Genomic DNA, 23,025 nt, shown 5'->3' with positions numbered 1-23,025 from the left:
CAGTTTGTCATATTATATCCTATTCTATACATTCCAAGGGAAGTGCTTAATTAGCTAAGATTGATTTATGGATTTATTATTATTTAGTACAAACACTATGGAATTGGAATGTTTGTGTATTTAAAATAACGCTTCCTCCTAGAATCTTTTTTAAGAAAGAGTTGACTGCCAGATAAAAATTTTACTTGCATTGATTGAAATCAGTCATATTCGGATAAGTAATTTTGCTATAAGTTTCTGTTGCAGCCAATAGTTTAATTTTTTGAAAATGTATCATTAAATAGTGGAAATAGTTTAAATAGTTCTAATATACACGAGTTCCATTAACACGTTCATATTTATTGGTTAATGAAGGGCCTAGATTATCACATACTGAAGCACTCATTGCCACAGAATAGCTAGCATATGTTTGAATGCCTTCATTTGCCAATCGTCTTACTGTTGGTAACGAAACTCCTAAGGCCTCGGCAACACGCTAAAATGTATAGTATTTTTAAAATACTATTATTATTTTTTAGAATAATTTAAAACTTACTTTACGAACGGCAAAAACTGGTAATAAAGTTGTCCCAGCCTCTTTTTCTAATTGAAAATAATTTAGTACTATCTCGGTATATCTTTCTCGGTGTATCTCGGCATATTTAAAATATTTTTATGACAATAAATACAAAATTAAATTTTTACTGTAAAATGTCTGAAAATACTAACCTGGAATGACAATTATCATTTTGTCAGTTGACGTTGTGAAAGTAGGTACTGTCACGATCGATTTTGTCAAATTATATTTATGCGCATCATTGATTGGATATCTATTTAGCGTATTCTAAACTCCAAATATGCAAATATCCGTGAACAATACATAATTTTCTAAGTTCTATGTATAATAATCACAGACTCACGTTTTTTTCTGTCACTTCTAGCTTAATGCGTTAGAGAGAATTCGATCAACTATGACGCACTGAAAGAAGGGTTTGGGACGGACTGTACGTCATCATTGTCGGCGTAATGACGTAATCGACGATTTTTTTTTAAATACAAACCGAGGTCACGCGACACCTCATTTGTAAGGTCTCCTTATTGTATTTGCAACGATGTAATCACTTGAATATTTATTTCTACTGGATTCGCCAAAATTATGAACTTTGTTAAGTAACATGGAATTACAATAAATATTCTTTCGCTGAACTAAAATACACTAAGGAACGCCACTGGGAATAAAACAAAATAGTGTTTTTGGCTGGTTCCGAAAAAAAATGCATTGATAACAAATAATGCTACATTATAATCTGAAATTAATTATTGTAGTAAGTGTTCCAAGTTATTTTTCAAAAATATTTAAATCAATATTGTCATTGACTCGTCTTTATTTGTCAATGATCTGTGAATCTGTCAACTAATAGACGTCAAATTTTTACTCTTTCAGTTTTTTGACAACATTAATGACAGCATTTACAAAAATGAAACTAACAGATACAGAACGAAGCGAGATTTTGATCATGATTGGTTATGGAGATAAAGTGAGGACTCAAGCTAGTTAAAGACTCAAGTTCGTAATTTATTTAATGCTAAATACCCTAATCGCGAACCAATTACTCAATCAACAGTAAGTAAAACTGAAAAAAAAAATTTAGAGAAACGGGCCATGTTAAAGATCTTCCCAGAAGTGGTAGAAAATGAATATCCGAACCCAAGAAACTGGACGTTGTACTGGCGTTTCAAGAAAATCCCCATACCAGTTCTAGGCAGGTTGCACTAGATAATAATGTCCACTAATCAACTGTTGTAAGAGTGCTAAAAAAAGGAGAAGTGGCATCCATACAAAGTACATCTGGTCCAGGAGCTATTAGAAGATAACTTTGATATAACAATCAAATTCTGCGAAACCGTTATGGAAAAATGTAACGGAGATCAGGGTTTCATACAAAGGCTACTTTTTTTTCATGAAGCGTCTTTTATGCTGAACGGTCACGTAAATCGCCAGACATATCGATACTGGGCAAGTGAAAATCCACATTGGATGGAAGAGTATAGGACACAATATCCTGAGAAGGTAAACTGCTTCTCGTTATCTAGAATTTTTTCAGAATTATCTGTTGCCACAGCTGAATCAGCTATTTCCAAATAGAAATGATTTGTGGTACCAACATGATGGAGATCCCCCACATTACGGCGTTGAGGTACGAAATTACCTTAATAACGTTTTCGCAGGTAGGTGGATAGGTAGAAGGGGGCCCATCGAATGTCCACCAAGGTCTCCAGATTAGACTCCATTAGACTTTTTGTGGGGATATTTAAAGAACAGTGTATCAAAATCGACTGAATAATGTAGAAGAGTTGAAGGAGCGCATCAGAACGGAAATTGCACAAATAACACCTGAAGTTATCGAAAACGTTAGGAAAGAATTTATTGCCCATCTTTCACATTGTATTATTGCTGAAGGTCGTCAATTTGAGCATTTGTTGTAATTTAATTTAAGTAAACATTTACTGTAAGTTAATTGTATTAATAAACCAACAGTGTTGGTTAACTCTGTAGAAATAAATATTCAAATGATTATATCGTTGCAAAGGCGATAAGGAGACCTTTCAAATGAGCTGTCGCGTGACATTGGTTTGTATTTAAAAAAAAAATCGTCGATTACGTCATTATGCTGACACTGATGACGTAATGTCCAACACATCTTAGGCAGTTGATGGCCATACAAAAATTAAAATTGTGTTTTAAGATTTTTTTTTAATTCGTCTGTTTCCGAAATAATGAATTTATTCCATACATTTGCATCATACTGTATATGTTTTCACAATCACTACATTTGTAGGTTTGTCAACTTAACAAACATTGAACAACTTTTCGCCTGGGCGACCTCTTGAACCTTATTTTGAGGTATCTCATGAACGTGATTATGCAAAAAAATCTCATGGGAATATTTTTCTCAACGAACCCGAGATTTGTGCCTTGTCTAAATGGCATTTTTCAACTTTTGAATTCAATAAGTTCCAAAAAAAAACTTGTTTATACAAAAAACACGTTTTATTTATACTAAATAACAATTAAAAGAGACTATCCAATTTGCACGCTATAACACATAAGAAAATCTTCTTTATTAGGTCTTTTATCTTATAAAATTTTTAGGTACTGTTGTTGACGAAAAGTTACAACAAATATCAAGTCAATAGACGTGCTTTTGCAAGTAATTATGAGACAGTTCTTATTTGCAAGCAACAATATTCCCTTATAGACACATTTTTTATATATATGAACCTTACAATTAATTATCCGTGTACCATGATGAGCATGTAAAACCTAAGCCAGAAAAATATGTTCTTTAACAACCATTATTAGTCTCTGATAATAACCTTGTATTTAATTTTTGTGTACCTATTTAAAGATAACCTATAAACTTTTGTTCTGAATTTAAAAATATAAACACAAAATGACAAGTTTTCATTTTAGTTAAACAACGGCGATGTGGGCAGCTCTGTAGGAACAATATATCTGGCAAAAAGGATATAGAATATGAAATATTTGTACCCAAAATACTACTAGTATTACTCCGCGCAGCTACAGCCCATTGTGGATCTGAGCCTACTGGCTATCTGCCTCAAAAAATCAATCCTCAGGTACTTTATGCTGTCTTACGGCTCTCAGCTTCCTGAGATCTGCTTCAATAACATCGTTGCTATGAAGACGGTATATTCCTCGATGTATTCTATTGCCGATTTCCTCGGTAGAATTAGTTTTGGCACTGATCGTTTTTGTCGTATATTTTCCATGTAGTCTACCAATCTTAGTCTGCTTTTTATCTCAAATACCAGGTAACATCCTCCATAATTCTTATTTCCCAGACGCCTTGTTCATAAAAGGCTCCATATACCTTTTTGAAATATCCATTTCTATACTTAAAATAAATTTTAAATTTCTTACTATCAATTTATCATTTCCATATTTAAAAGATATATTTTAACTTTGATTATTTTCCTGGTATCGGTATGATTTTTATATCATTTCAGCACTTTTTGACAGATATGCAATTTTTTTTTGTCTCATCATCAGCAGTACTACAAATCTAGTTGAGACTTGATCTTCCATAGTTTGTTTCACTAGTCGTTCCTGTCTATTGCCAGTAGTTTCCAATTTGCCGCATCAATATTCCTTCAGGCCCCATCTACACCATTCAACCACTGCAGTTGGTTTGCACCACTCATATTTCCGTGTTTCTTCCTGATACTTTTCTCCGCTTTTGGTAGGTGTTCTGTATATTTTATAAGGGATATTATATCACTGCATCTTGCTATTTCTTTACATTTCTAATATATGTCGTTATTCTCTACCCATTCGATGCAAAACTTCCAAGTTGGTGGCGTCTGTTTAGTGTGGCAATAGGAATTTTAACAGAGTCTTTCCACGCCATAGCTTTTACTTGAACTACATTTATTTCACCTCCTTGGGCTTCGAGTCCCAACAAAGCTTGTGTAATGATCAATTTGTGTCCCCCTTGGTAATCCTCAGCACCCTTCGCTTCTGGATCCCAGATTTCACTATTTTTACCTTTGAGGGTTAACGCAAAAAAATATTCACCTGCCATTTCTTTTAATGGATGGTTCGTGATTTTAACAGAAATGTTTTAGAAGCAGACGCTGGCAAACGGGTCGAAGATGAAAAGAGTTTATAAAGTTCAGTTTGTAATGGCGGTAGAAAGAGAAGGTCCAAGGTATTCGCAACATTCGTCGATATTCCCAGATTTGAAATGGCTTGAGTCTATGTAGGCTGGAAAAAATAGCTGAGGTCTATTTAGCGTCCATGCTTCAACTACACACAAAAAGTGTGGAGTATTTGTAGCACTTTATAAAACTATACTTTATTTTGATTTCGAGCGATGTATCGCTTAGGATAAAGATGGCTACCCATCTTTAAAAAGGGGTTTGGCTATGTGAATTGATTCTATGATTTACGCTAAGTTATTCAATAATGCATGCATTCCAATAGTTTCGAATCCAAATCTGTTTTGATTTCATTTGATGTCGACCCCATTCCCAGGAAAGTGATTTATCGGTACCCTCAACTCAGGTTTTTTAATTATTTACAAAATCATACTATACATTTCCATTGGTGTACTATCAAAAACAAACTAATTGAGTTTGTACTGTCAAATTTTTCAATTTGAGATTGGTATGGTTATTTATAAAATGCCAAAACGCTGAATTTGCACTATTTGTGTTGATGTATACCGTATTCCAATGGGGCTACAGACTACATTGAACCTTGGTGTCTTTCTTGTAATTTTGCCCTTCCAACATTGACTGTTCCGCGCCAATCCTCAAGTTCATAAATCCGGTAATCTGCTACCGCTTTATTCTTCTGTCTTTTAGTCTTGTGCGTTGCATTTTACCATTTAGGCTCCTTCCTGTTGAAAGTATATCATCATCCATCCTTACTACATGACAACGTACCTATATGTTATCGAATAATCCTCGTATCTTACACACTAATTCTAAGTATTCTTAGAAAATGTATGACATTGTAAATTTAAGCTTATTTTTGGATCTTTCATCTCGAGAAGTGATAAGATGTACAGATTATTTCACAATATTTTGACGATAAACAAATTGTTACAGATAAGAAAACACTTGTAAGTGTTTTCTGTAAAACATAATATATGAAGTGAAATGATATTTAATGGAAAAATAAACACCTTGTGGAAAAATAGATAAATAAAAGAATTACTGAAGCCGGAAGAAATAAATCAGAAAATACACGTACATATAAATATTAAACAAACAGAAAAGCGAGTAAATATACTGGCAAAAATAGTAAAACAGCAGAAAAACAACGACGAAACTAGAATGTCTAGCTCTCTGCTAAGTATTTGTCAGTTGTCTATATGAGTTAAGTTAGGTTAGGTTCAATATGAGTGAGCGCTAAACCACCCTTACTCTTGACCTAAGACGCCTATTGTGGCTCATCCCTAGAATAAAGTTGTCCGTCCAGCCCAGTCTTTTTAACAAATTATATTATGACCTCAAGTGACGCTTCTACAAAGTCTTAGGGCTCGAGTTGATAATGCTCAAATCTATGCCTCAACCAGGATGCGCACTGATTCGACTCGACCCGACTGTGCTGATGGTATTGCTCTACAAGCATTTAAATAGGCATCAGCGCACTGCTTCGACTCGGCTAAGATATGATCGGTTGGCTTAAGGCGGGTTGACACGATCCAAGAATGCTTGGATTCTAACTTGCCCAAGCGGACTTGTACAAGTGCACTTGTGCCAAGTTGGTTGCCACGGCTAAATGACTTGGATGTCAAGTCAAGTGATTGTGGAAGGTGTTCTAGTGGTTGCCGATATGTTGATACATGAGCTTGAAATCCAGAAAAAAGGAATACAAAAGAAAAAATGCCGTACTTCTAGCATCCGTACATTTCATAATGCTTCCTCAACTTCTTATAACTCCATGAATCTAACACTCTCCCTTTCAGACCATTTTCTTTTTGTGTTCTCGTTTCTCGTTTTAGATTTTTCAACACCAAGTCCATTTTAATTTTACCATACCGCACTACTTGGATCCAAGGAAGTTGGCCAGCATCCTACTTAACTTGCATTGAACCTGTTGATACAAGTGTACTTGGATGAACAGGTGACATGATCAAAGTAGCTTTCAAGTGTTGCGCGCGCAACGTCCAAGCAAACTTTAACCAAGTACACCTGGATCGTGTCAACCCGCCTTTAGGCCGGCAACGGCACGCCATACTGAAAGAGGTAAAAATTGTCGATACCCGACAGTCTGCATCGAGAGTTTGAATGTGGAATTTAGCATTTAGTATTTTTTTCAGTGGTGTGCCTAATCTCTCAACTATGTTTGACGAATTGTTAATTGAAACTGCGTAAATTTGGAAACTGGTAAAATTCTCCGTATGTTTCCCTTTTTAGATTTATTTCATGAATCCAGAACCTTGGTTTTTTTTTCTATTTCATTACATGTCAACGCTATCATGACACATCTTCTTCAGAATCTGATGAAGAATTCATTGAAGACAGGTGTGAATGCAAATTATCTAAATTGTAAATGTTTCTTCAATTGACTTTTTTTGAAAGATTCTGAAGTCAGTACCTTCACACATACAACACACTCTGGTTTCATTGTACCATTGTTTTCTATTTAAGTAAAGCCGTAATTAAGGAATTCGTCTTGGTATGTTCTTTGTCTATTAGCTGCCATCTTAAGGGAGCTGCCATCTTAAGGGAGACAGAAAATAATAGTTGTAAAATACTTGAATTAAATTTTTAAATTGCGGCTTACCTTGATCGATATATCGATGATTAATGATAAAATGGTGATCTTGTCAGCAACTAATTAGTAAAAACTTGCTCTCTGACTCGTCAATGTATTTGTATCTTGACGGCATAGCACGAACTGAGCAGGTAGTCGGGGCCGGGACTGTGCTTTACTACGCAAAGATATAACTCGAGAACACTCTAGTGATGGAGAGTAAGATGGCGTGGCCTGCATATGTCGCTAAATTGTTAAGTTGAAAAAATACTAACAGGTTTATAAAATAGCAAATTAAGAATATATACTTTTTACTCACAAAAGTTTCATTTTTACCCCCAAAAATTTAATTTTTACCCCATGTGGGGTAATTTACCCCGGTTCCCCGACCGCTGGTCTAAACTAATAAAGGAAACCCAAGTAAGATTTTTTGCATTAAGTTTAAACAAAATCAGGCATTGCTATGGATCTATTTAAAAGAAGCAAACAATTGTACAGATTGTGTTACGCAGACCACATACTAGATTTATATCTGGAAATAGCTGTTATTTCCGATAAAACTTAAAATCGCCATTAACTTTGATTTTTAATAAAGCACGTTGTTTAATGTTATATTTTTAGATTCTTTGTATGATTATCTATTGATTATATATAAACATCTTACATAAAAATTGATATTTTTATGAATTATACACTTTTTCAATATTTTGACAGACAGATAAGATTTTGAACATTGTTTCCTCGTATGTTTTTAAATTTACATAATTCATTTTTCCTAGCATTGACTTAATAATTTTTGTCAATGGACATTTCAATTTCTGGCTTAGATTTACTTTATACAAGGTGTTTTTAACTTTTGAAAATTTAAAAATAAATAAAATCAAGTATTAATCGTTAATTTATTTGGACATTTACTTTTAGAAATTATATACCATTGGACTGAAAATAGATGAATACCTTGTATACTTGTATTTTGTTAGTAGTACCTATTGTTTTTGAATGACCGCCATTTTATCTAAAACCCCTTGTATTTTGTTACTGTGATGTCTTTCTCGGATTAGACCAATAAAGTTAGTAAAAGAAAACCTTTTTTCCTCACAACTGTATAGACTGGTTTGCCAGTTGAGTTTTTGAAAAATGAGCTAATTTATAAGGCTGGTCCAGATAATTTGACTGAATGGATCTCAATAATCCGAAGCCTATTTTCTTTGTTAAGACAAATACTAATAACCTATGAAAAAAGTTACAAAATATATCATTTATGTACACAAAATGATTTAATAATAAATAGCACTTTTTACGCTTATAAACATTTACAATAATTCTGTAGAATTTAGCTCAAATTAAATGGCAAAAAAATATTGGGAAAGCTGGTTAAAAAGCACAACTAAAAAAAATCAACAAAAAGTCCTACGATTATTAGGAGCTCAGTTAGACCTTCTTTAAAATGACTGTTACGTTAATTAGCAACAATTAACAGATCTTTTATAAGAAAAGTCAAAAGTTTTTAACAAAACTTTTAGCAAACAAAAGCATTTCGGAAGAATAATATCAAGAAACGGATAGAGAAGAAGAAAGAAACAATAACGAACACGGAACAAGATCAAGAAGAAGCATTGACCTATACAGAAGTAAAAGAAATAATATGCAAACTTAAAAACGGGAAAACAGCGGGAGAAGACCGAATATGTGCAGAACTTATAAAATACGGTGGGGAGGCACTATACAGAAAGATTTACGAACTAATACTGAATATATGGAGCAAAGAAACAATGCCCGAAGAATGGAAGAAAGGAACCCAAAGGAATGGAAGAAAGGAAAGCAATCCCAAAAAAAGAAGATTTGCTGAATGCAACATATAAAGTAATGACTGATATAATTAGAGACAGACTAACAATAATAAAATAACAAAGCATAGTAGGATATTACTAGTACGGTTTTAGAAAAGTAAGATCCACGATAGAAGCTATATATACGCTAAAACAAGTGACAGAAAAAACATAGGAGCACGACGGAGAAACACATATACTTCTCTTATTCTTCTTCTTCTTCAGTGCCTTATCCGGTCCGGATGTTGGCGATCATCAAGGCTATCATGGTTTTGTTGACTGCTCTGCGAAACAGCTCCGCTGAGGTCATCCCAAACCATTGTCGGAGATTTTTCAACCACGAGATACGACGGCGTCCCGGTCCTCTTCTGCCAAATACTTTACCCTGCATAACAAGTTGAAGAATTCTATATTTTTCTTCGTTCCGCATCACGTGGCCGAGGTACTCAAGCTTACGTTGTTTAATTAAATTAAGCACTTCTTTTTCTTTTGTCATGCGCTGTAGGACCTCAACGTTGGTGACATGGTCCACATAAGATATTTTTAGTATCCTTCTGTATATCCACATCTCGAAGGCTTCGATTCGTTTTTCAGTGGCTTGCGTCAGTGTCCAGGCTTCAACTCCATATAGTAACACTGGAAGAACGTAGCACCTCACTATCCGCATCTTGGTTCCCAAACTGAGATCACTGCAGCACAGCAAGGATCTCAACTTAATAAATGTACTTCAATATACTTCTCCTAGACTTTAAACAGGCGTTTGACGAACTAAACAGAAGAAAATTGATCCAACACTTACAAGAGAGTAATATACCAAATAAAATTATAAGAACAATAGAAATGACAATGTGAGATTCCCAGATGCGCTCTCAACGGTACTATTTATTCTATCACTAGACAAGATATTAAAAAATATGTCAAAAGCAGAAACTATAAACAAGAATGCAGTACAAATATTAAGATATGCAGACGATATAACCATAGTAGCAACATATAAAAAGGAATTAAGGAACTTTACATTAAACCTTCCAAGAAACAGAAAAAGAAGACACAAATGACAGAACTGACAATAGATGCACACAGTTTCAAAGAGGTGGAAACATTCAAATAGTTGGGAGTACTAGTCAACAGAAGAAATGAAAGTGTAGATATGAAAAAAAAAAGAATTCAAGGAGGATACAGCGTTTTATAGAAATAAAAAAATGTTTAGAGATAAGAAGATACGCCGAAACACAAAAATGAGACCAATAGTAGTATATGCTGCTGAAAAATTTACATTGACAGCAAAAGAAGAAGAGCAATTGAAAGTTTTTGAGAGGAAGATTATCAGAAAAATACTGGAACCAAAGGGAGAAAACGAAGAGGATGCAAGACAATGGATGAATCACGAAATACAAGAATGGATGGGTCAAGAGAACATAGTTAGAGCAATAAAAGCACAAAGAATTAGATGGTATGGACACATAATGAGAAGAGAGAAGAGCAATCCGTTAAGAGTTATAACGGATGGATAACACCAGGTAAAAGAACCAGAGGCAGACCTAAACTGAGATTTCTGAGGCAGACCTAAACTGAGAACAATTTCACCGAATCATGTCAACATTAGACTGATAATTACATTCAGTGCAATTTTCAATCCCTATGACAACACGATCGAGTTTGACAACTTATCCAAATAAATTACAAAATGTCACGTTTTGGCAATGAGAATGTGCGAATTAGCAAAAAGTGGTGTAGAAGAACAACAATTGCTAAAAATTACTGGTCATGGCAATCAGAATTCTATAAAACCATACTTGAATCTCGATCAAGAACACCACAACAAGATTATAAATATTATGCGTGGTAATAGATCTTCTATAGTAGAGAACAGCAACGAATCTAATGTTAACTTAAATTTTAATAATTGTACTTTCACTAACTGTACTTTTAATAAATAAATGTTTCGTTATGTTGAGTTATGATTTTTTTTTTCGAAAAATTATCCGCCGAATATCCCTCGGACATTGATGAATGCCTCATAATTTCATGACAAATTTCTCAAGCTCGTCATGAAATTATCTCGTCTGTTATCAATGTCCTAGGGATATTACTACTGAAAACAGCTTAGGCTTCTTTGGGAGCATATAGCTTGTATATATATATATATATATATATATATATATATATATATATATATATATATATATAAATATATTGTTAATTAACGTAATAGTGCTTTTTGAAAAAAAGGGGCTATCTTAGCTCCTAAGGGTTGTAGAACCTTTTTGTCTATTTTTTCAAGTTGTTTTTTTAATCAGCTTCCCATTTGCCATTTAATTTGAACTAAGTTCTACGGAGTTATTGTAAGTATTTATAAGCTTAAAAGTGGTATTTATTATTAACAATAATAAAATATTTAAGTTATTACTAAAACAGCGATTTTGTTGTTTGTTTAGCATTTATCTTATTTTGTGTATCTTTTTTGCTGAAAAAGTTGTCTATTGACGTTAAATCTCTCAATAGGCAAGTTTTCTAAGTTATGAGCAAAATAATGAATTTGACGTTTTTATTGTTTATTTTAAAATATTTTCACTAAAAAAATTGACGAATCTCCAGACGAGAGTCTTTTTATAGTATCTCATATTACACATTTTAACTGTCAAACTTGTCTATATAGTTGTGCCGAGTAAAAAACTAACTTAATTGGCCTAGATATGTAGATATCATATATCATATTTTAACAATCACATGTTCGACGTTTTGCATCAAGATGGCTCATCCAACACTTCAACAGCATGGGGATGGAATACCTGTGTATAACTCGAAGCATTTTTGAGAATAATATTTTAAAGGTTATGTGCAAATTAGAATTACCCTTAAACTATGGAGTTTAAATGTATTTAACAGCAGTGTTATATAAGCCGTAATATTATAAAATTGTTTTGAAGGATTTACAAACCTGATGCTTCGGTGTCTCTAGATAAAGCCTAATCGAAATTCGACTTAAATATTGTAGCATGTTTCAATAAAACGAGCTGTTTTAATTTATATAAATATATTTATTTATAAGTTTACAGCACGATAATATCTTCTCAACTGAACTTAGCTAATGGCTTATATATACAAGTTATTATGTACTAGAATATTCTGGAATAGTCCACCTCTATTCGCTTGCATTAGCGCGTCGATCTCCCACCCGGTCGATACGTCCTGAAGATTCCCGAACACAGATCATCGTCGTCTCGAGATGTAACCGTTACATGGGCTACGTCGAAATAAGCATGTTTGGTACAATATCAGGAAAACCATTTTATTAGAATAATCATGAATGTGTTGCTTGTGTGAGTCCATTTCAAAAGGTAAAAGAAATAATAAATTAGACTTACTCACAATCAATTTAATTTAACTAATCAGACGACCGGTTTCGCTTTCTACAATATGCAAAGCATCTTCAGGTCACGATACAAAGTTAAATAAATGCTGAAAATAATAAACCCATATTAGGGTGTTGTCTAATAAAGATAAAACAAAGATAGGTGATATAAATTATATAAATTACAGTAATTATGCCAATATTACATGTCTGTGGTTTTTCAAAATGAATAAAATGTTTAAGCAGACAAGGTAAGACCCACAAATTGGTAAATTAGTCTATTAAACTGTAATGAATTAATAAATAAACAAATAAATAAAACATTACTTACATGCCGGTACTCTATTAATTGATGTTTGAAAGAACATGGTTCAAACTATCTTGTATGTTGATTGGAGAACTCAGGTCAACTATTGTAATTGTTTAACAGTAAACGGGGAAGTTCTTGAGGAGACAGATTTTATCCAATGAAGTAGAGATAGGTGAAATGTAATTGTTTGTTTGATGAAAGTAATGTTCTATACCATTAAGTTCTTTAAAGCTATTTATATTTATTCTGGAGATATATTTATGAAATGTGTGTTATTTATTGAGATTTTTATTTTTGTTTTGGAATGTGACAGTTGTGAGACAATGAATAAGAATAGATGTACAAATTGTCAAATTTCTTTGATAAAGTTATGTTGCAATATATGGCAAATGGTTGTAAAGTCCAATATATAAAGTTAAAAATTAAAATTGAGACACTTTAAGACACACAGAAAACACTTAAAAAACGGGGGGACGAAACAGACATTAAATTTAAAAAGGAGAGGATTTTAAAAGAACTACATCTCTTACTTGGAGACAATGAGTTTTTTATGTTATAAAAGTAAGAGATGTAGTTCTTTTAAAATCCTCCCCTTTTTAAATTTAATGTCTGTTTCGTCCCCCCGTTTTTTAAGTGTTTTCTGTGTGTCTTAAAGTGTCTCAATTTTAATTTTTAACTTTATATATTGGACTTTACAACCATTTGCCATATATTGCAACATAACTTTATCAAAGAAATTTGATAATTACAAGCTGATATAATTGCACACCCACACAATTTGTACATCTATTCTTATTCATTGTCTCACAACTGTCACCTTCCAAAACAAAAATAAAAATCTCAATAAATAACACACATTTCATAAATATATCTCCAGAATAAATATAAATAACTTTAAAGAACTTAATGGTATAGAACATTACTTTCATCAAACAAACAATTACATTTACCTATCTCTACTTCATTGGATAAAATCTGTCTCCTCAAGAACTTCCCCGTTTACTGTTAAACAATTACAATAATTGACTTGAGTTCTCCAATCAACATACAAGATAGTTTGAACCATGTTCTTTCAACCATTAATTAATAGAGTACCGGCATGTAAGTAATGTTTTATTTATTTGTTTATTTATTAATTCATTACAGTTTAATAGACTAATTTACCAATTTGTGGGTCTTACCTTGTCTGCTTAAACATTTTATTCATTTTGAAAAACCACAGACATGTAATATTATCATAATTACTGTAATTTATATAATTTATATCACCTATCTTTGTTTTATCTTTATTAGACAACACCCTAATATGGGTTTATTATTTTCAGCATTTATTTAACTTTGTATCGTGACCTGAAGATGCTTTGCATATTGTAGAAAGCGAAACTGGTCGTCTGATTAGTTAAATTAAATTGATTGTGAGTAAGTCTAATTTATTATTTCTTTTAAATTTTATTAGAATTTGTGGATACATTAATAGGTCAGACACATTTATCACTCTAACTCCGTTTGAGATGCTCCTCTTGCTCTATTATATTTACCCAGATCAAGTTGCCTCTAACAATTTGCTTTTCTTACTTATTGTCTTCTGTTCCTTGCACTAGCCGTAATAATGTGCAAAATAAATCTTTCAGAAAGAAAAGTTTTCTTTAGCTGTTATCTCCAAATTTGTTTAATACCATCGTCTTTTAGAGATTTAACTAATAGTGTGAACGTATACATATACACGACGGTGTTTGTGTTTCATATAATGTTGCTTTAATTTGCTCCATTATTGTTCTTTCCTAGAACCTCTTTAGTTTACTTGGCCCCTTTTTAAATTTTTTGTAAGTAACTGTTTAAAATAGGTGGTTTAACATTTGCGAGGATAACTCGATGCATCCTTAAGATACGCATCATCCTGCGATAACGCCATTGCATTTCGAAGGCTGTTATTTTTTTAGTTTTTGTCTCTGTTTTTCTCCGAAAATTGCCCCAATTTTCTAACACCGAATTCTCTACAAACCTCACGTTTTAACAACGTCTAATATCTTGCGAAATTGTTTTTTTTTTAATATATATATATATATATATATATATATATATATATATATATATATATATATATATATATATATATATATTCTAGTTCTGATTCTAATTTAAAAGCATTTTTCGTTTTAAAGGTTTCCATCATTTCTTTTTTATTAGTTTACTTTTGTTCATTTTCTAATTGCATTCGTTTTTGTCTGAAATACATGCAATATATATGAGTATCAATAGTCATTAGCAGCTGCTGCTTAAAGGGTTCTGAAGACGGTACCTCCGCTGTCGCCATGGCGAAATTGGTAGAATTGGCTACAAACTGTTGCCCCATCCACCATGTTCTCTGGATTTGACGCCGTGTGATTTCTTTTTGTTTCCAAACTTAAAAAATGCACTCGTCGGGCAGAGATTTAAGTCGAAACAGGAGGTCATCGCCGACACAAAAGCCTACTTTGCAGACCTCGAGAAAACGTATTTTTCAGACGGGTTAAAGAAATTGGAGCATCGCTGGGTCAAGTGTATCGAGTTAAAAATAAACTATGTTGAGAAATAAATCGCTACTTTTCCAAAATTTGAATATTTTTATGGTTAATCCACTGTACTGGGGGTGAGAAAAGAGGACATACTTGGATGGGGGCACATACAACGAAGCAAAAAGTGAAGAATACGATCACAATTGACAAAAGACATTGAAAACGACATTAATGTTTGATTTTTTTACTTTTTGTCCCAGTTTATTATGTATTATGTCCCCAGTTACAAGTATTTTAATTCCAGTAGATTTTGTTTCTACAAATACTCGTAAATGATTGTCAGTCCAATATATTTACACATCTTATTTTCTATAGTGCTTCAATTTGTTTCTACGCCTTCTTTCGCTTCTTTGATGTAGAAAGATCCAATTGATTATTTTCCTCGTCTCAGTTATGTGACAGAATACATTCCAGTTGTCATTTGATCAACGTTTTCGCCACTAATGCGCGTCTTTTACTTTTTATTTTATAAGGAAATAGGTCTTATTTTTTACTTTATTGACAACCATGATTTTTAAATAGCTTTCTATTATAGTTATATGTATAGAATAATATATGGTATTTGAGTTTTCTTAATATGGTACAATAGGAAAACTTTTTTAATACATACACGTAATAGATAAACTCCATGGTTTAACGTAATTTCTTATTTGTTTAATTTAATATTTTTGGCGGTAAGAAATTAAGTTATATTCCATATGTTAATTATTAATCTATTTACAGCCATGTCCCAAATGGACGAATGTCAGTCGACGCCAACTTTGTTAGAATCTGGAGTACAACCACAAGTTAGCCTGACATCGTTGGGGATTATAGTGGGGCATGAGTTACTGGAGTCCTGCACACGACTTTCGGTGTCTTTAGAGCAAAATGGACTGTTTCAGGTAATTTTCGCAAGACTTGCTTGGGTAGCACACTGTTAGAGCTAGATAAATATACCACGTATTAATTGTATACTGTATAATTCAAGGGCAAATAAAGTATGTCAGTATTTAAAAAAAAAACAGATTATACCCAAGGCACAGTAAGATGAAAATCCTAAATCTTATAGTTTTTTAAGTATAAAAAGTACTATCTACTAAGTATTTAATTATATATAACATATAAAAAGTACAACGAAAAAACTATGGCCAAAAAAATAAAATAGTAATATATTCTCAATAAGTAAAAAATTTAAAGTAAATCTATATATGAAATATCTCTTCTTCTTTTTTTTTTGTACACGTTACTCTGTCTGTTTTTCAATGTGCCTCCAGTAAGTTGTCGTTCCATCGTTTTCGTTTTCTTCCTATTGTGGAGCTTGCCGTCTTTACTACCCTATTTGTTGTCATTCAGCTTATATGATCGTTCCATTCTACTCTTCTATTTCTTACCCAGTCCTTGATGTTCTCCACCTTGCAACTACGTCGTGTATCTGTACTTCTAGCTCTGTCCCATAGTGTGTCAATTTTTCTAAGTGTTTTTATCTCTGCTATTTCTAACATCCTTTTTGTCCTCTCTGTGTCAGGTCGTGTTTCTGCCGCGTAAGTCATTTATTGGTCTTATGACTGTTTTGTAAATTCTGCCTTTCGTTTTTTTTTACCGATATTTTTATTTCTCCATATTGTTTCATTCAAGCAACCTCTGGCTCTCTTTGCTCTATTCACTTGATCTTCCACTTCTGTTTAGAGCTTTCCGTAGCTAGATAATGTGATATCTAGATATTTAGACTCCATCACTTGTTCTATTATCTGACCTTCCAGCTCCAATTTACATCTTAGTAGATTTGCTATTATAAACATGTATTTTTTTTTTGGGAAATTAACGTGTTAAATTTTCTGGCGGTTATATTAAATTGGTGCAGCATACGTTGTAAATCATCTTCACTTTGAGAGAGTAGTATTGCGTCGTCTGCTCGCATATTATTTTAAGTTGTTGTTCTCCCATTTGATATCCTTTTTTATTATTTCATCCATAATCAGGTTTAACAATAGAGGACTCAGGGAATTTGTCTGTTTTATCCCATTGCTTCAATAGGGTCAGTTAGTTCTTTTTCTCCTTTTACTTTTATTGTATCGTTTTGGTAGATATTTTCGATCGTTTTGAGTATTCCTAAAGGTATCTCTCTTGCGTACAATAAGTGGATAACGTCCTTTAATTTGGCCAAGTCAAAGTCCTTCTTAAGGTCCACGAAACATAGATATGAGGGTTTGTTGTATTCTAACGATTTCTCTTGAACTTTTTTTTTAATGGCATAGACATTAGTCATTCAGCTAGCTCTTAAACTTACCTCATTATAAATATAGCGTCGGTGCATGATCTTCCTGGCCTAAAACTTGTTCTTCTGCTAGTGTTATAATTTTATTCAGTTTATTTGTTATCACTTTGATTGTTAATTTTAGTGTTGTGTTTAATAAATTAATTCCTCTGTAATTTTCCAGGTTCGATTTGTCTCCCTTTTTGTAGAGTGGTATTAGGATGTTGGATCTCCATTCTTGAGGAATTCTGTTTTGTTCTATTATTTTTTGGATTAAATTTTATAGTTGTTTGCTCAGTCCTTAAAAACTTAGGAGTTTGTTCTGTATTCTTTTCTCTCCTGGTGATTTTCTGTTTTTTTATTTCCGTAATGCTTCTTTTACCTCTTCCTGCTCAATATTCTCTGGTGTTGGTGAGCCATTACAGTCAACTTTAGCAAATAGGGATCGAAAGTAGTCTGCCCAGATCGTTTTTATTAGTTCGTTCATCTCTTTTCTTTGCCATTCTCCATATTTCTGTTTGTGTTCCGTAGAAATCGTGTTCCATCTGTTTTGATAAGCTCTGCCAGTGTTATCTTTTTGTCTGATTAAAGTATTCATTTATAGCGGTTGTATGCCTGTTTTGTTTTTTGTGTTCTGTATTGTAAAAAGGCTTTCTTCTTTTCTTCACATTTTGCCTTCAGTTCCTTTCTAAACCATGGTGTTTTCTTTGTTGATATGTTAGTTTTCGTTACTTTCCTCTCTCGCGTTAATTATGTTATTTTTGAGTTTTCCCAGCTTTTCCCGATGTTCTAATATTTCCTTCCCAGCAATCTTTTCTGATATTCTTTTTCTGTATAAGTATTTCGTGGTTTCTGTATTTAGTCTTTCTGATGTATATATGTATTATAGATTAGACAATTAATTTAGCCTATTTATTTCAAATAGAAAATAAAACAACATATTCTAACTTCTATTTTAGATCGGATGTTCATCTTTCATATAGATGTATTATATTTGGTCATTTAAAATATATTGAAGAAATAGTTACGCACGTGTTTTTGGATAATAATGGAGTAGTCCTAGTAGTTCTTAGTCAACAGGCAGGGTAATAAAGCAGTGAAGGACTTTGTAACGAATTCGGATAGGACAGTGTTGCTAAAAGTCCAAGCAGATCCAGTTGATCTGAACATAATTCAGATATACGCACCGACGTTAGAAAAAGAATGATAAAGAAGTGACTCAGTTTTATAAAGAAATAAGAGAGTTAATGAGACTGGTCAAGAAAAATAAAGGTCTCCTAATTATGGGAGACTTCGACGCCAAAGTAGGACAAGGTCACGTTGAAAACTAAGTTTGGTAGGGCGAAAAAATAGAACAGATATATTAATCCAATTCTGCCAGGAAGAAAAATTAGATATTTCAAATACTGTTAAAAGCTAGATACACAGAAATTAAGGAGCTTTAAAAAAACATAAACACTTCAACAAAGACAAGCTAGTAAAAGAAGTACGAACAAAACCATGTAACCTGAACACAATAGTAAAGGACAATAATATTATTTCTTCTCCATAATTAAAAAACGTATAGCCAACAACTATATGCATAGAATAACCGGCGAAATCTTGCAGACGAATATAAAGGGGAATCTTATGTTAATATACTTAAATCCAGAAACCCTAAAGGCAATAAAACAAAGAAACAAGAAGTGTTAGCAGGACCAAACAGGACCATGAGGTAGAAATAATAAAACTGCTAAATAACGAGAATATGGATGCACTGGTAGACATATTCAACATTTATTAGACAAGTGAAATACCCTAGGACTGGTTCCAGTCTACCTTTGTACATATTCCGTAAAAACCTAACGCAAACTGTTGTGAAATATTCTTGAAGATAGAACATACAAGCATTTATAACAGATGTGAAATATACATTGGTCCTACTCAGTTTGTATTCAGACAAGGCTTCGGCTCACGTGAAGTACTCTTCAGTTTTACTGTCTTGCTTCAAAGATGCGGAGACCAGCACCAAGACGTTTTACTATGCTTCATTGATAAACAGAAAGCATTCGACTTTGTCAAATTTACAGAGCCAATAAAACTGCTACAAATTGGAACGATAGACCAGAATGATTTAAGATTCACTAAGAACCTCTACTTAAATCAAACAGCATCGGTAAAAGTGGGGGATATAGATAACAGAACTAGCCGATAGGGTTGCGTTTTGTCTCCCCTACTATTCAATCTTTAATCTGAAGCAATTTTTGAAAGAGCCTTGAGCGATACTGAGGATGGCATAAAGATTAATGGGCAGGTAATAAATATACATCTGAGCATAAATATGAACGGCCATAATATTCGTCAGGCCAAAGCTGAGGACTTTGACGCAGACACAGAGATACGTAGCAGAATTAACAGACAACAGCAACATTTATGAATATGAGAACTCTGCTTAGTATAAGCAATAAAAGTTGACGTCATGAATAGCCTTGAGGCCTTCGAAATGTGGGTGTTCGGAAGAATCCTTAAAATTCCCGGGATGGATCATATAAGCAACGCCGAATAGAGAGGGAAAGAGAATTGCTGCAAATTGTGAAGAGAAGGAAAGATCTATAGCTTTTCCTGAATATGTGACCTGGGTCACATATTCAGGAATTCCAAGTACCAATTTTTAAAATTTATTACGTAGAGGAAGATTGAAAGAAAAAGAGACATTGTGAGAAAGAAATATTCGTGACTAAAAAATATAAGGTAACTTACAAATCTTGACGCTCATGCACTTTTCAGAGCTTTACAAGATCGGAACGAGTAAGCCACAATTGTCGCCAACATTCAGTAAAACATGTTCATACCATTCTACTGTTAGTAACTCTCTCCAATCTCTATTTCCCTGCCGAATGTCTTCAGAAATTCATTTCTGTTGCCTAAAGTTTTCTCTTGTATCGTTACTTTATCTGCCATACTTTACTGCTGTATGTGATTATACTTTTAATAATTGTATTATGTAACCTGCTCTTGTTACTATTTGTTATTGATTGGCCCCAAAGTATATTATTTAGAGGGGATATTAATTTTCTTCCCTGGTCGTTTCTTCTATCGTGTCGTCTACATTCCCTTCTTTTTTTACGATCATACTCAGGTACGTGTCATATGTGTCGCAATGTCTGTTAATTTCTCCATCTTTCAATGTGAGATCCTGCTGTATCCCATCGACACATATATATTCTGTCTTTCTTATGTTTATTTTAAGCCAACATTTTTTATATTCCTCTAGTAATTTCCTTGTCATATACTCAATATTTTCCTAACCTGGGAAGATCACCCACGAGGTAGACTAACGACATAAAGAGGATATGTACCAGCTGGATTGCAACAGCACAAGATAGATATGAATGGAAGTTTCAAGAGACCTATGTTCAGCAGTGGACGACTATGGACTGATCATTATATTTTAATTTGGTACAAGCCATATCACATAGTGGGCGTTGAATTTTTGATTAATGACTAAAAACAAACTATTATTTTTGTCTTGAATATTTTTTATCATTTTGCAGTTAATTTCACTTCCTAATCCTCCGTATCAGTTGGCTGGTATCGTTTGTCATGCCAACACGTGGTCACCGGTTTGAGTACCGGTCAGTGGTCCCTTTTGGTTAAATCTAAAATCATCGATTTTGTCACTTTAATTTTAACTTTTAAAAGATTTCAAATGTAATCCAAAGGTTTTTACACCTCAAAATTTTAACGGTATTATTCATTATGTTAAAGCGGGATACTTATTTTCAGGTTTTCACTGATGATGGTCTAAGAAGGTCAAAAACGTTCTGATAATTTTAATCCTTTTCGATATTTTCATTAGGAATCTAGAAATTTTATAAATATACCATTTACACCAGAAGTGCTTACTTCATTGGAAGTTTTTTTATAAATATAAAACTTATCACCTAGAATAATATGATAGAATTTAAGGTTGTCATTTAACTGTGCCAGTAATTTCACAATGCTTTTATCTCTGTTCTTTATAACACTACGTATTTGTAATTGCTGTTAACAACTATCTTGTAGTTGCCACTTCGTTATTATATTTGGGTATATGAAAAATATAAATTAGTAATTCTGCTGTAATCAGAAAGTTAAAAATAAACTTACACTGATTTTTCATTTTTTTTTAAATTAATTATTATAAAACAGCTTAAAAATGATTTTTTCGGTGTTTATAGTAAAGCTATTTTTGCTTTATATTACTACCACTGATTTTATAGTAATAAACTTTAAAAATAAGAAACTATAGAGTCTTTGATATGTTTTCATATGCCCTTTCTCGCTTTTAGAATAACGCTTCTCGTTCTTTGAGTGCAAGTCAGTCTTCCAGACTTAGTCAGAACTATTCTGGATTAAAAATGACTTTAGACGAACTTAAGGCTGTCAATAAGTATGCAGAAAGTACAAGAAGTTTAAGCTATTTGTTGCAAGTAAGTAGAAAAACGATTTGGAATAAAAGATAATGAATTAGGCTAGCTTGTAAATATTATTTTCAATAAAATTTTACCGTATTATAATTTTGTATATCACCTCTATCATTTTGAATGCAAATACATACATTATTCTGTACCATATTTTAGATTTCCAGAAGGTTATGCAATTGTGATCTCCGTTAATCTGAGATGACAGCAATTTCTTCTTCAGCTCGTTAAGTCTTCTGTCTTTTTAAGAATTGCTTTTTAACTGTTGTGATGAACACCTAACACAACTATATCATCTGCAAAATCGATATTATTAATTCGTATTATATTGATTTTAACACTTTTTTGAGTATGTTCATTGGTTTTATGCACATGTCCTGCCCACCTCAGTCTCTGGGTTTATATCTCTTTGATGTTAATGTCCTGCCCAACCCAGTCTCTGGATTGCTTATATATGAAGGTTTTCAGTTCTTCATTTGTTCTAAGCATTCAAAACGTCCTAACAATTGTTCATTTGTTTTGTTATAGTCCAGGTTTCTGAGCAGTATGTTACGACTGATCCAATCACCATTCCAGTATATTTAGATCTTCAATGATCTCGACAGCATATTTGACTCCAGTATATCTTATAATGCGTAGAAGCTTCTTTTGCCTCTCTGTACTCGTGTCCGTATTTCTGTTTATTTCGTTGCCGTGAGTTATAGTAGCACCTAGAAACTGGAATTCTTGGACACTTTCGAAATTGTATGTGTCCATAGTTATACACTGCGCGTCACGAAAAAGAGGCCACCTAGAATTTTGTAAGAATTTTTCAATAACTTTAGGTTTATACAATTTATTCTCATGTAACTAAATTCCCACAATGCAGAAACACTTTTAGCGTCTTTTAGGCACCGACAGGTCAATTAACGGTAATAAGTTTAAGACTTCGGATAATGCACGTGTTGTTTGTACCTTATTTTTCTTGGAATATGGCTATTCTGTTTTTCAAAAACCTTTCACTAGTGTAATGGCTGGGACATTTGATA

The 23,025-nt window shown here is 32.9% G+C and overlaps 1 protein-coding gene across 4 annotated transcripts in view; it reads left to right on the top strand.

Moving 5' to 3' along the window:
• Nucleotides 1–23,025, top strand: part of RhoGAP71E (Rho GTPase activating protein at 71E) — a 122,479-nt gene that overhangs the window by 95,757 nt on the left and 3,697 nt on the right. For 3 of the 4 annotated variants that reach the window (XM_072532794.1, XM_072532796.1, XM_072532795.1), the window contains 2 exons: nt 16,043–16,203; nt 21,866–22,006. In XM_072532794.1, coding sequence (XP_072388895.1) covers nt 16,043–16,203; nt 21,866–22,006 — 302 coding nt within the window. The remainder of the gene's footprint in view (nt 1–16,042; nt 16,204–21,865; nt 22,007–23,025) is intronic. The other variant, XM_072532797.1, reaches the window with a different exon arrangement.

This window comes from Diabrotica undecimpunctata, chromosome 5 (genome assembly GCF_040954645.1).
Source record: "Diabrotica undecimpunctata isolate CICGRU chromosome 5, icDiaUnde3, whole genome shotgun sequence".
NCBI classification, from domain to species: Eukaryota; Metazoa; Arthropoda; class Insecta; order Coleoptera; family Chrysomelidae; genus Diabrotica; species Diabrotica undecimpunctata.
The sequence above is the reverse complement of the archived record's forward strand: the minus strand, read 5'-3'. Positions and strand labels throughout refer to the sequence as shown.